This window comes from Erythrolamprus reginae, chromosome 9 (genome assembly GCF_031021105.1).
Source record: "Erythrolamprus reginae isolate rEryReg1 chromosome 9, rEryReg1.hap1, whole genome shotgun sequence".
Classification (NCBI taxonomy): Eukaryota; Metazoa; Chordata; class Lepidosauria; order Squamata; family Dipsadidae; genus Erythrolamprus; species Erythrolamprus reginae.
In genome coordinates, this window is record NC_091958.1 from 27,159,239 (window position 1) to 27,172,520 (window position 13,282).

Below are 13,282 nucleotides of genomic sequence, written 5' to 3' on the forward strand. Positions count from 1 at the left end.
TCAAACGGAATCTTTTCCAGAACTGATCCCCAAGCTTTCCACCTTGGCCGCTCGGCAAGTGTGTGTGTGTGTAAGGTTTGCACACAAGTGGACGACATTTGCACATACGTGAGCAGAAGGCCAATTGAGCAGAGAGCGCTCATCCATGGAACTTTGCACGCAAACTCCTTTGCACAAGTGGAGACGTGGATGCGATGGCAAGGGCCCGCCACTCGCATGAGTACAGCTTTAGAATGGAATGGAATGGAAATAGGAGAAATGGAATTGGAATAGCAATAGGATGGAGTGGGAATAGGATGGAATGGAATTCAACAAGGTATCCCAGGGCACTGCCAGGATTGAAGGGGATCCTGCAGATTGAAGATACCCCAGGAGAGAGAGAGAGAGAGAGAGAAATATGGATGGATAAATAAATGATAGATAGATAGATAGACAGACAGACGATAGACGTGTGAGAGAGACTTGGTGATTGTAAGTTCCTTGGGACTGAGAAGAATCGCTGCAAAATTGAGTATCCTGAAGTGAACCACTAAACAACTTAAAAAACGATCTAGTAAAAAGAAAAGACAACCAAAAGAGCAACATGGAAACAAAGGCAACAGCCCCAAGAGAGAAAAAAAAAGTGTGTGTATTGTTTAACGGGCTGCTAAATTGGCAAAATGGACTGTTATATTGGCCATGCCTACTCAGTCACATGACCACCTAGCCACACCCTCCCAGTCACATGACCACCTAGCCACACCTACCCGGCTGGCCCACTGCCACAACAGTCTGAATTGGCCCCCTGCTTTAAAACTTTGAGGAGCCCTGGTCTAGTTTCTTAAAAACCTCCAGTGATGGAGCGCCCACGATTTCTGGAATTCCTTGTGTGTGCAATCACACTTGGCCAATAAAGAATTCTATTCTATTCTATTCTAAAAGCCAAAGTCTGGTTTGTCTTCTGCAACCAAGACCCTCTCCTGGCACTTCCCTAAATTCCGCTGAAGTTGTTACCTATCCTGGTAACAAAATGTTTGGAAACCAACCCACAAGCTCAGAGAACAAACCTCCACCCTCCAATTCAGTATTGCGTTGTTACCCAGTGCGGGTCACAATGCACACCGGTAGTAAAAATGGAGCTGGGTGCACATCTCTGGGTGACTGGTGGATAATAATAATAATAATAATAATAATAATAATAATAATAATAATAATAATAGATTTGTATGCCGCCCCTCTCCGAAGACTCGGAGCAGATATGTTTGTCCCAGTGAGATTTTGCTTCTACACATGCGCAGGAAGCAAAATCCTTGCAAGGGGATGTGTGCGAGATTTCGGCAATTTTTTGCTTTCCACCCGTTTCCTCAGGTGGCATACACAGCCATATCTGCTGGCACGCGAGCCGTTGCCCTAGCTCAGCTCCAACGTGCATGTGTGCGCCGGCCAGCTGATTTTTGACTTGTAGAGGCGCTGGGAGGGCGTTTTTGGCTTCCAGAGAGCCTCCAGGAGGGTGGGGGAGGGCGCTTTTACCTTCCCCCGGCTCCAGGGAAGCCTTTGGAGCCTGGGGAAGGTGAAAGTCGAGCCTACTGGGCCCACCAGAAGTTGGGAAACAGGCCATTTCCAGTCTCCAGGGGATGGGGGCAGCTGTTTTTCCCCTACCCAGGCATCGAATTATGGGTGCGGGCTCTCGCGCATGTGTGATAGCGCACGCCCACGCTCTCACTGCCATAGGCTTCTAACCTCTTCAGGCATCGAATTATGGGTGCGGGCTCTCGCGCATGCGTGATAGCGCACGCCCACGCCCTCACTGCCATAGGGTGCGGGCTCTCGCGCATGTGTGATAGCGCACGCCCACGCCCTCACTGCCATAGGCTTCTAACCTCTTCAAATCCAAGCAACACTAATCTCCCTCTTATTGCTGCAAGGACTAAGGGGCTCAATAGGCTTGTAAGGAAAACAATTTTTTCACACTCTTCTAGAAATCTGGCAGGATGTCTGCAGAGTTCTCCACCATAGGATATTGTTGAAGCAAAGCATTGCAAAACATACCTCAAAGATCTGGCAGCCAGCCCTGCAAAAACCTGAGCGGCACCTGAGAGCCACGCCTGGAGAAGACAGGAAGTCTCATCTTAATATTCGCAAAGGATATTCAGATTGGGTTGTTCTGCACTGCCTGCTCCAATTCTTTGCCCTGCAGGTGTGTTGGGAGCAAGTCCCAGACTTCCCAGTGAACAGGGCCAGGAGGAGAATGATGGACGGGTTCGGGTGATCTGTTCTCATGGTCCAAATGGCTACAGGCCAGGGAGGGCAGGAGCCATCTCATTCCCAGCAGTGCAGCAAAGATTTACCAGAGGGCAACCTGCGAGTGCCTCCTCTAATTACAGGCTTTGTTTTAAGATAATTTGAAAACATGCCAATATACAGTATATGGGTGGAGAACTATGCCAAAATTATTTCTATTTGGGATTACTGGGCCCAACAGGAGAAATCTGCTAATATTCTTCTCTTGTGAGCTGGCTGGAAAAAAAGAATTCTATTATTATTATTATTATTATTATTATTATTATTATTATTATTATTATTATCATCATCATCCTCATCATCCTCATCAATACAACACAGCAAATGAGGTCACCATGCTGGATTTTGTATTTCATCACCAGTTGGGCGCTTCCCAAGCACCTAGGATTGCGTGATGTAGCAGCAAATTATATGTGCCGATCCCAGTAAAGCGACCTTTTGCAAATGACAGATGGAGATTTTGTCAATTCCAATGGTTTTCAAATATCCACTGAGATCTTTTGGCACTGTGCCCCGTGTGCCAAGGACCACATTATTATTATTATTATTATTATTATTATTATTATTATTATTATTATTACTAATTATTATTATTTTATGCACCTGACAGATGGGTGTTTAAGAGTGAATTATTTTCTGACTGTTCTTCCCCTGCTTTCTTTAATACAGCTTCCAAAGACTGTTGCCTATTTATTTATTTTGTCCAGTACACAATAATAAACAATGAGGGTTATGGAGGATGTAATCAGGTAGAATGTATTAAAGGGGGAATAGAGGAGAAACTAAAGTAGTAGAATATAACTATGAGAGAATAGCAGAAAAAGATATAGGTATAGAAGATTGAGAAGATTGTCAAAGGCAGAGCTCTTCAAACCTGGCAAGTTTAAGACTTGTGGACTCCAATTCCCAGCTGGCTGGAGAATTCTGGGAGTTGAAGTCCACAAGTCTTAAACTTGCCAGGTTTGGGGTCCCCTGGCATGGTGGGAAGCACTATCCTGAAAACCCATCCAATCCTGAATTGCTGAGGAAACAGTGGTGGAGCTTCCAGATTTCTGGAGAGTAAAAGTGGCAAAGCTACCCAGCCCTTTTGATTGGTTCAAGCTTCCTCCGCGATCCCTCCAGCCTAGATGACTTACAGACATTGTAAGTCCCATGACATCATCAGCAATTTGCATTGTTTCCGACATTACATTACAACACAGCCGTTGAATCTCTAACCGTGGCCACTTTAAGACTTGTGAACTTCAACTCCCAGAATTCCTTAGCCTGTATGAGGAGGGTTGAAGTCCACAAGTCTTAAAGTGGCCAAGTTTGGGGATCCCTGGTCATGCAGTGTTTTCAGAAAAGGACATTTTTAACAGCATATTTTGGAACCAACAGCCTCCGGAGATAGAAGGGTGATTGGCCAAGTGTGATTGGAAACACAAGGAATTTGTCTTTGGTGCATATGCTCTCAGTGTACAAGAAAAAAAATATACACTTGTCAAAAATCATGGGGTAAAAAAACACTTAATGATTGTCATAGGGGTCAAATAAGCAATGAAGAAACAATCAGTGTTAATAAAAATCTTAAGGATACAAGCAACAAGTTACAGTCTTTCAGTCATAACTCTTATTAAACCAACAAACAAACACATTCACCTCCCCCCACCAATTTCTCCTTCTACCCAAGAACTCCCTGCTTCTTCTGAATCTGCTCTCTCTCTCTCTTTTTCTAAAGAAAATTTGTATTTACAAACACGTATAACAGGCAAAAAACATTTAAAAACAGTGGATGTTACGTGACTGGTCAGCTTACACTTCTCATAATATTCATTAATGCTTATTCATTGTTATGCAGCTAATATAAACAATCTCATTTACAGTTTCTATACATCCTTTCAAGTTGGTCTTTTCTTCTTTCTCTCCCCCCCCCCCCGATATTTAAACTTTCATTTCTTTTTCTTTAATCATTTCATCTTTTGTTTTGACTATTGTGAACTTTTCCATTTTTCCATCCAACATTAAGATCTATCCCAACATTTATAATTTGTATGTTAATTTATCCATTTCAGCGCACACCGTGAATCTGCTCTCTCTCTCGAGTCCTCAGAGGTGGAGCTCGCCCTCGTGGCTCAGTGCTAGCGGAGCCCACCGCGATTATGCTACTGCACCTGGCGTGGTTACTGTAACTCCCAGAATCCCCCATCCAGCAAAGCTAGCGGAGAGGTAGTGAAATTGAACCTGGACAGGTAGCGAACCTCGGTACACCCATATAACACCTACACTCCGCAAGCGGCACGGGCTTCCTATTAGTCTCCGGGCACAATTCAAGGTGTTGGTTATTATCTATAAAGCCCCACATGGCTCAGGGCCAGACTATTTATGGGACCGTCTCTTGCCACACACCTCCCAGAGACCAATAAGAGCTCACAGAGTTGGCCTCCTCCAGGTCCCGTCAACTCAGCAATGCCGTTTGGCGGGTCCAAGGGTGAAGGCTTTCTCTGTTGCCGTTCCGGCTCTATGGAATCAACTCCCCACCCCCCAATGTCCGTACTACTTTCACCTTACTGGCCTTCTGTAAGGCCATGAAGACCTGGCTTTGCCGGCAGGCCATGAATTAACAACCATCATGGCCAAATTGTATGAATGCTACGTGTGTATGCTGAATATTTAGTTTATTATGGGTTTTAATCCAGGATTTATAGTTAGATTGTATATTTGACTTCTTTTTAATTGTTTTTTGTATTTTATATTGTTATAAGCCACCCTGAGTCTTTTGGGATTGGCAGCATAGGAGTCAAATTAAATAAACAAACAAATCATTCGCGTCAGGGTGGGGAGGTGCCTGTGGCGGCCCGAGTGCTCTGCCAGGAACAACGGGCTCCCGAGCTCCATTTTAGGCCACGATGGCTTCCTGCAGCCCTCTGCCAGAGAAAACAGGAAATGAGGCCCAATTTCGGCCCTCAGAGCTGCACGCAACAGAAGCCCTGGCGATCCGAGCAATGCTCATGGCTCCAATGGTTTCTCCACCTCTCCCTCCGACAGCCTGCTCCTGAGGAAGCCTTCTCACCATTGCAAAGACACTTTCCAGGTGCCTGTGACTTCTATAAAAAAAAGAAGCTGTAAATGCCAACTCAAAAGTCCTTCTGTTGCTTGCTGCTACATGCTGTGGAGTTAAGTGGGAGGTTCTAGCCCAGATAGAGAGTACTGTGAGCCTTTTGCCTTATTAGCAACTGGAACAGTAGTTAATATGCACCGTAAACACACCAGCCAGATGTGATAATGGAGAATTGCTAGCTAGGAACATAAGAGGCCTGACTGCCTTCGTTGCTCACCACTCGCTTAGTCTGAAAACAGGACTCTGAAGAGACCCCAACAATGCAAAATGTAAGGACGGGGGGAAACTCCTTACATTTTGCATTGTTCTACGTGAAACAAACCAGCACATTTGTTTTATAGACAGCATTTTCTTTTGTTTATTCCTTCCCACTGTCTGGGTCAGTTTCTAAATCTGCAGAAGTGGGGGATAAATCGACAGCTTGCCACACTATCTATAGAAGGCCCAATGTTTATGGGAACTTGGGAGGGGCGGTTTTCATGAGGGAGCAGATGCAGCCACAAAGCATTCTTTTGAGAGGTTCAAGGCCCCCATATGTCCACCACCTGGGTGGAAGCAGAAGGAGGACTTGCCATGCTGGCACAACCTAAGTAGGCAACGTGGCAGGTTTCGGGTGGGGGGGGCAAGGCATGTGAACTTTGAACTGGTGGGAAGCTCAGAGGCTAAGCATTTTGGAACTGCATAAACTTCCTTAGAAACTATGAGAATAATCTCTCCTTGTGATGCATTACTTTCTGGGTGACCCTCGTAAAACCCTTTACTACTGGTTTGCACGTGTGCTCATGACGCTTCTGCGCATGTATAGAAGCATCCCCGGTGGGTAGGCGGAACCTCCCGCTGCCAGCGCTACTGGTTCTTAGAACAGGGACGAACTGGAAGAAACCCATTGTTGGTTGAATATCTCCTTATTCAGTTTCCATCCACTGTTCCTTGTCTGGCCTTTGGGTGCATTGAAGAATAGCTTGATCCCCTCCTCTCCATGGCAGCCCCTTAAATATTGGAAGACTGCTCTCCTGTCTCCCCTGGTCCTTCTCTTCACTAGACTAACCATGCTCAGTTCCTGCAACTGCTCTTCCTTATCATTCTGGTTGCTCTACTCTACATTTTTTTCTAGAGTCTCAACATCTTCTTTATAGGATGGTGACCAAAACAGTATTCTAGGTGTGGTCTTACTAAGCCTTGTTATAACTGTGTCTTGGATGCTTACATTCTTTCTTAGGTATTGCAAATCATAATAACAAAAGGATCATTAAAGTAGAGCAGATGTTGATCACCTCCCAAGACCACTGAGAAGCCTAGAGAGAGGTTGGTCATTGAAGACCTGGTGCTTCATGGTAAAAAAAAAAATCCAGCACCTGCAGTTCCCTGCCATTTTGATATGATGTGACACTCTCTTATTTCTGCAAATCTAGAAACACACCCGAAAAAGGACATTTCTCCTGACCATCCAAAACACATTACTAAAGACATTGATAGTTTCTTGCATAATTTGGCGCAGTGATTCCTCATCAAAGATTTCTATTCCCCAAGTTGAATAAAGGCTCATATCCTGGCATATGTTAATAATTTAATATGCTGTGCTGCTATAGAGCCTTTTAATTTATTTTATTTATGCTGCTTTACTTTTTGCTGCTAATGGTTTGAATTCAGAATGTTTCAAGTTTCAACATTCCCCTGTTTGAAACAGGAGGCTTCAACTATACTACACGTCTTTAAGCTCAAAAAGCTGTTTTAAATTCAGTTGTGAAACATATTCCATGCGGTTGAGGCAACCAATTCTAAATGTCTAGGATCAAATGCTTTTCTGTGCCTCTACTAGAAATGATCACAGTGGAGTGTTGCTATTTTGCATACAGCTGCCATTATACCTGCGATATTTGGATTGTGGTTTTTTTAAAAGAGGTTTAAGTCATTCATGGAAAGCTTTTGCTCTAAAAGATGGCTAAGCAACAATAAAAGACATCCCTGCACTAAATCAAGCCACACATCACCCAAAGCCAGAGACAGAATAGTACAAGCTGATTCCCAGTCAAGGATATCTCTAGTGTAGAACAAAACTAATTAAACTATGGGCTGTGATTGTGGACAACATCTTGACATTCTGGCCCTGGTTGATCCCAGTTCCTACCCTTGAAAAAAATAAAAGAATTCACTACCACTACAAAAGTGGGCACCTTATTATAAACTTTTGATTTGAAATGTTATTTTCAATATACAGTATACATAACTACCTGGAATTAACTATCAGTAACTATTTTAATTCTATTTCAATCTGGTTTTTATCCTGGCTCTGTCTCGTTTCTGGAAAAGGGCCTCTGGCACAACTCTCAAATATAAAATGCATTCCATAGTCTGGAAAACAGTGTTTCCTGGCAGAGCATGTTATGTGAACCCAGACAGCCGTGGTTTATTGAACAAACCATGGTTAAGCAAACAATAACCAAGTATGGGGTCAACCTCTGAATTGAGTTTGAAAATTGCAAACTCTTTTTACCCTCCCTACAGCCAGAGAGGACAAGAGAAGAAATATCAATTAGTAATTAATATGGGGGGGAAAAACAGATTACAGGTTTCTTGCCTGTCTTACCTTAAAATCCTCCGGGAGCAGCAGCTTTGAAGTTCTTAAGAAGCTCAAGATGTATCTGAATATTTCGCCATCGCGATCAATGAAATAGTGTTGTTTTAAACTGTCCAAGACAATCGGCTCTGTGCCATTAAAGAGGCGGCTTATTCTGGGGAGGCAGAAGGGGGAAGAAAAGGAAAAGAGTTGGCAAAGGGAGCAGAAGGCTGGGGCGCGGGGGGGACAGAAAGGCAGCACATCCTTTCTACAGTCTCCAGCCTTGGCAACTTTAAGACTTGCGGACTTCAACTCCCAGAGTTCCTCAGCCAGCAAAGCTGAGGGTGATTGGAGACCCCTGCGCTAGAGAGCTTTCTAGACCAGCAGTAGGCAAAGTTGGCTCTTCTATGACAGGTGGACTTCAACTCCCAGAATTCCTGAGCCAATCATGGTAACTCCGGAATTTTGGGAGTTGAAGTCCACAAGCCTTGAAGCCTTTTTGGCGTTGTTAAAACCCACTGCAACAACATCGCCAAAAAGGCTTCAAGAGCTATTAACCTAATCATATGTAGCTTCTTCTCCAGTAATATCACACTACTAACCAGAGCATACAAAACTTTCGCCAGACCAATGTTTGAATACAGCTCATCTGTCTGGAACCCACACCGCATTTCGGACATAAATACATTAGAAAGCGTCCAGAGATACTTTACGAGAAGAGCCCTCTACTCTCAACAGAATACCCTACGCAACCAGACTTGAAATTCTAGGCATAGAAAACTTAGAACTACGTCGCCTCAAACATGACCCAAGCATAGCCCACAAAATCATCTGCTACATCGTCCTTCCTGTCAATGACTATTTCAGCTTCAATCACAACAATACACAAGCGCACAACAGATACAAACTCAAAACAAACCTCTCCAAACTAGACTGTAGGAAATATGACTTCAGCAACTGAATAGTTAATGCATAGAACGTACTACCTGACTCTGTAGTACCATCACCAAACCCCCAAAACTTCACCCTTAGACAATCCACTGTTGACCTCTCCCGATTCCTAAGAGGTCAGTAAGGAGCGTGCATAAGTGCCGTCATATACTACCAATACGTATTTGACAAAGAAATAAAACGTTAGAAGAGCCAACTTTGCCTACCCCTGATTCCTACACTCATTTCCCCCTGCAGGAGGCTGCAGAAATTAAGTTTGTCCTGCAAAGTAAATTACACCCACCCCAAAGAGTCAAGTCGCATTGTTATGGATATGACCAAGAGCCACAAACTGATGACAGTTGCAGGAACTAGCTGAGGAAGAGAAGCAGCTCAGAGGACTCCAAAAAGCACACCAAAGGATTCCTCCTACAGCACCAGTTCCTTCTTTCCTTCTTGCAGAAGGAAACGCCAAGGACAGGCTCAGAGATGGACCCAACCACACCACCTGGCAGCCCTGAAGATGCTCCCAAAATTCCCATGAGAGCCAAGGATGCTCTACCAGCAGTATTGGATTGCTACCGGTAGGGATAAGGCTGGTGCACCGGTAGCAAAAATTGAGCTGCGCACACAGCTTTGCTTCTGCTGTGGGCACACACCTGCGTGCCAGCAAAATTTTGTTTCTGCGCATGCACAGGAAGCAAACTCTCGCGAGGGGACACATGTGCAAGATTCCGGCAATGTTTTGCTTCTGTGCATAAGCAAAAAAAAAAATCACCAAAATCTCTCGTGCACGCACGAGATTTAGCTTCGTGCGCCTAAGCAAAATCTTGCAGGGCCGCCGCGCACAGCACACTGGTAGGAGCGGAATCAGGAATCCACCCGTTTAACAAGTGTTGGAAGGGCATGGTCCAAAGCTAGCTGGAGTTGGGACCGTGACATGATTGGACCACATGATGGACATTTGACCTGGAAGGGGAAGGGAAGAACTTACATAGAAACATAGAGGATTGACGGCAGAAAAAGACCTGGTCCATCTAGTCTGCCCTTATACTATTTCCTGTATTTGATCTTAGGGTGGATCTGTTTATCCCAGGCATGTTTAAATTCAGTTCCTGTGGATTTACCAACCACATCTGCTGTAGGTTTGTTCCAAGCATCTACTACCCTTTCAGTAAAATAATATTTCCTCATGTTGCTTCTGATCTTTTCCCCAACTAACCTCAGATTGTGCCCCCTTGTTCTTGTGTTCACTTTCCTCTTAAAAACACTTCCTTCCTGAAACTTATTGAACCCTTTCACATATTACAATGTTTCAATCATGTCCCCCTTTTTCCTTCTGTCCTCCAGACTATACAGATATAGTTCATTAAGTCTTTCCTGATAAGTTTCATGCTTAAGACCTCCCACCATTTTTGTAGCCCATCTTTGGACCCGTTCAATTTTATCAATATCCTTTTGTAGGTGAGGTCTCCAGAACTGAACACAGTGTTCCAAATGGGGTCTCACCAGCACTCTATACAGCGGGATCCTAATCTCCCTCTTCCTGCTTATTATACCTCTAGCTATACGGCCAAGCATTCTACTTGCTTTCCCTATCACCTGACCACACTGTTCACCCATTTTAAGACTGTCAGAAATCATGACCCCTAGATTTTGAGTTTTGATTTGGATGGGGGAAAACCTGAGTCCTTCAGTCGGGTTTTGATCAGCTCTGCCAATATGACATCCCAAATAAAATTATGCTTGGGGAAAACTCTAGGCCTCAGAGTTTGGATTGTTTTGGGGTTGTTACTTGGTCCCTTGACATGACCCACTGAGTCCTCAGTAGAAACACGGCCCCGACAGGGCTCCAGGTGAGGGCAGGCAAGATGTCCTGTGCTCATCCCAGGTAGACGTGGGACCTGGCAGGTCAGCCCTGCAGGGAGAAAGGGGGCCCAAGGGGAACCATGGTTCTTGGCTCAGGAACTACGGTTTAGGAAACCGAAGACATGGCATCCAAAGAGGCATTTTGGGCATTGCTTCCTTCTCTCTTAATTTTTTCCCAGCCACGTCTCATCTTTTGAGAGGGAGGGGAAGTCGTGTGGTGCAGTCTCTGGTGGGGCCCAATTTCCCATCTGGGGGTGTTCACAAATGCTGCCTACTTAAAGAGCAACTCATACCCCCCCCACCCCCCCAAACGGCTCCTTGTCAGAACAAGCCACACTTTTCACTCTCTTTGTCGCCTGGCTGCGAGACGTATCTCCAATCTTTAAAAAAAAAAGTCTCCCATGGCCGACTTTTCTTGCTGGCAGAGTGCGCCTCTTCCCACTCCTTCCTTCCCCTTTCCCCTCCTTCTTTCTCCCCGTCTCTCCGGAAGCAGAGCGTGCCCCCCAGGCATCTGGGTGTAGATTTTGACTCAAAACACGGGTAGTTTGGGGACAGGCTGCTGCCTCCCTCCTCCCCGGATGGCCCAGATCGAAGCCTCCTTTTGATGTTGCCTTGTCTTCCCACTTCATGTATAATTTTCTTTCCACTTATCGGTCCTCAATCTGGAGTTTCCAGTTCTTTCTAATTTAGTAATCATCCGCAGATTTCATTAATATACCTTCCATCTTTACTCTCCTCTGGGTTAATTATAGAGAGATTTAATATTGTGGAAACCCCCGCTTCCTTGCTGAATGCCGGAGAAAGACTCTGCTCGGTGGCCAACGCTCCCTCCTACTCCTGGCTTCAGCCCATCAGCCACCAAACCACCGGGGTTGGCGTTCATTATGAAATCCATCTTAGTACGCCTCGGTGTTTTGGATTACCTTGCCCCATTATGCTGCTGCACCTGGGCAGGGAGCGATGTCGTGCCTGTGGCGCACCTGCGTGTCCGCGTGCGATTTCTCTTCCTGCCCAGGCACAGTAGCATAATTGCACTGGACTCCGCTAGCACTCAGACCCACAGGGGCGAGCACACGTCACTGTCCCACCTTAGCAGCCCACCTCTGCCCATAGGCGCTAATTATGCCACGAGGAAGGTTTGGGTGGCAATCTGTTGCCTCCTGCAGCATCTTGGCCAAAACTTGCCTGGATCCAAATTCTTGAGCCATCCTGTGCTTTGCAAGGGCTGGCTTGTGTCAACGGGGGACACACCCACTTCTTTGAACACCCTGGGAATCCTGGTAATGTGGGGTTGCTAACACACACAAACACACCAACAGGTTTTAGAGATACCGACGATACCATCAATGCTGAAGGTGTTATCTGTGAGAACCAGGGAATTTTCCTGCAGCAACCGAGCCGGTTATGTGCAGTAATGAGGACCTTGTCGGGTTTTGAGAGCTTTCAGATGATCTAGAGATCAGAGAAGAAAGCCTTGAGCCAAAGCTGGTTGCAAGAATATTCTTTGCCTGCCCCCACCTCCAATCTGCCCCCAGCATTGCTCAAGAGTAAACTCTGAGATTTGGAAGAGCTCCTGCACTCTGTTATTCTGGATCTGTATTAGCAGGACAACACTATTACAATGTAACTGTCTAGATAGCATTCAGAACAATTCACTGTGAAATAAATCTAACCGGCAGGTGATCTTCACCAGGAATACTTGCATGCCTAAAACTTCTTCTTGCTTGCTTGCCTTTTATTTTTGGGGGCAAGCAGAAGCAAATCTATTTGGACTCAAGACCACCTGAAGACTTCCTTGTTCCTAAATCACACATTTAATAAGGCAGAGAGAGAGGAGAGTTACTTTATTGTATTTAATGTTGCTGGTTTTATATATAGATGAATCAAATTCCATTTTTGTCCTGACCTCATCCATTATTTTCTGGAATGGAGCTCTCAATGTGTTGTAAAATCAGTGCAGCTTTCAATACGGAAAAGCCCACCCACCCCTGTCCCCCTCAAAACTCAGAACCTCCAGGGTTACAAAAATGCTCTGTGCAGTGAAGGGTTAAGCCCTGTCAGCTATAAGCCCACGACTGCTACTGGACTGGATCTGCTTTCAGTTCCCCTTGATTCAAAGCAGAATTAATCTGCAGGAGGATAAAGTGATAAGGCTTGTCCTCAATTTTATATGGAATTAATTTAGCAATGCAGCAACACTAACAAGAACACTGGTGGTGTTAATGAATGTAGTTTGCTGGTGCTCGCAGGAATATTTTCCTTTCCTACTAAGGGCTGGTCTCCAGATCTTTCTCTTTTATGCTCCCCTTTGCCACTTTTTCATAACAAAAAAAGAAAAAAGTCAAGGCAACGATTGGTCCATTAATGGGAGAAAGTGGCAAGAAAGTGATGAGCATCAGGGAGAAAGCAGAACTGCTTAACTCATTTTTTGCATCCATTTTTTACACAAAAGGGGGGAAAACAGTTCAACCTATCAAAAACAGACTGAGAATGCAAGTTAAAATAGGCAAGAAAACGGTAAATGAGCACCTGTCCACCTTAGACAA

General features: G+C 44.9%; 1 protein-coding gene across 3 annotated transcripts in view; it reads right to left on the reverse strand.

Annotated features, from left to right (window-relative positions):
- The window catches only part of KCTD15 (potassium channel tetramerization domain containing 15), a 78,948-nt gene that overhangs the window by 25,357 nt on the left and 40,309 nt on the right, over positions 1–13,282 (reverse strand). For all 3 annotated transcript variants that reach the window (XM_070760663.1, XM_070760665.1, XM_070760664.1), the window contains exon 3: positions 7,968–8,112. In XM_070760663.1, coding sequence (XP_070616764.1) covers positions 7,968–8,112 — 145 coding nt within the window. The remainder of the gene's footprint in view (positions 1–7,967; positions 8,113–13,282) is intronic.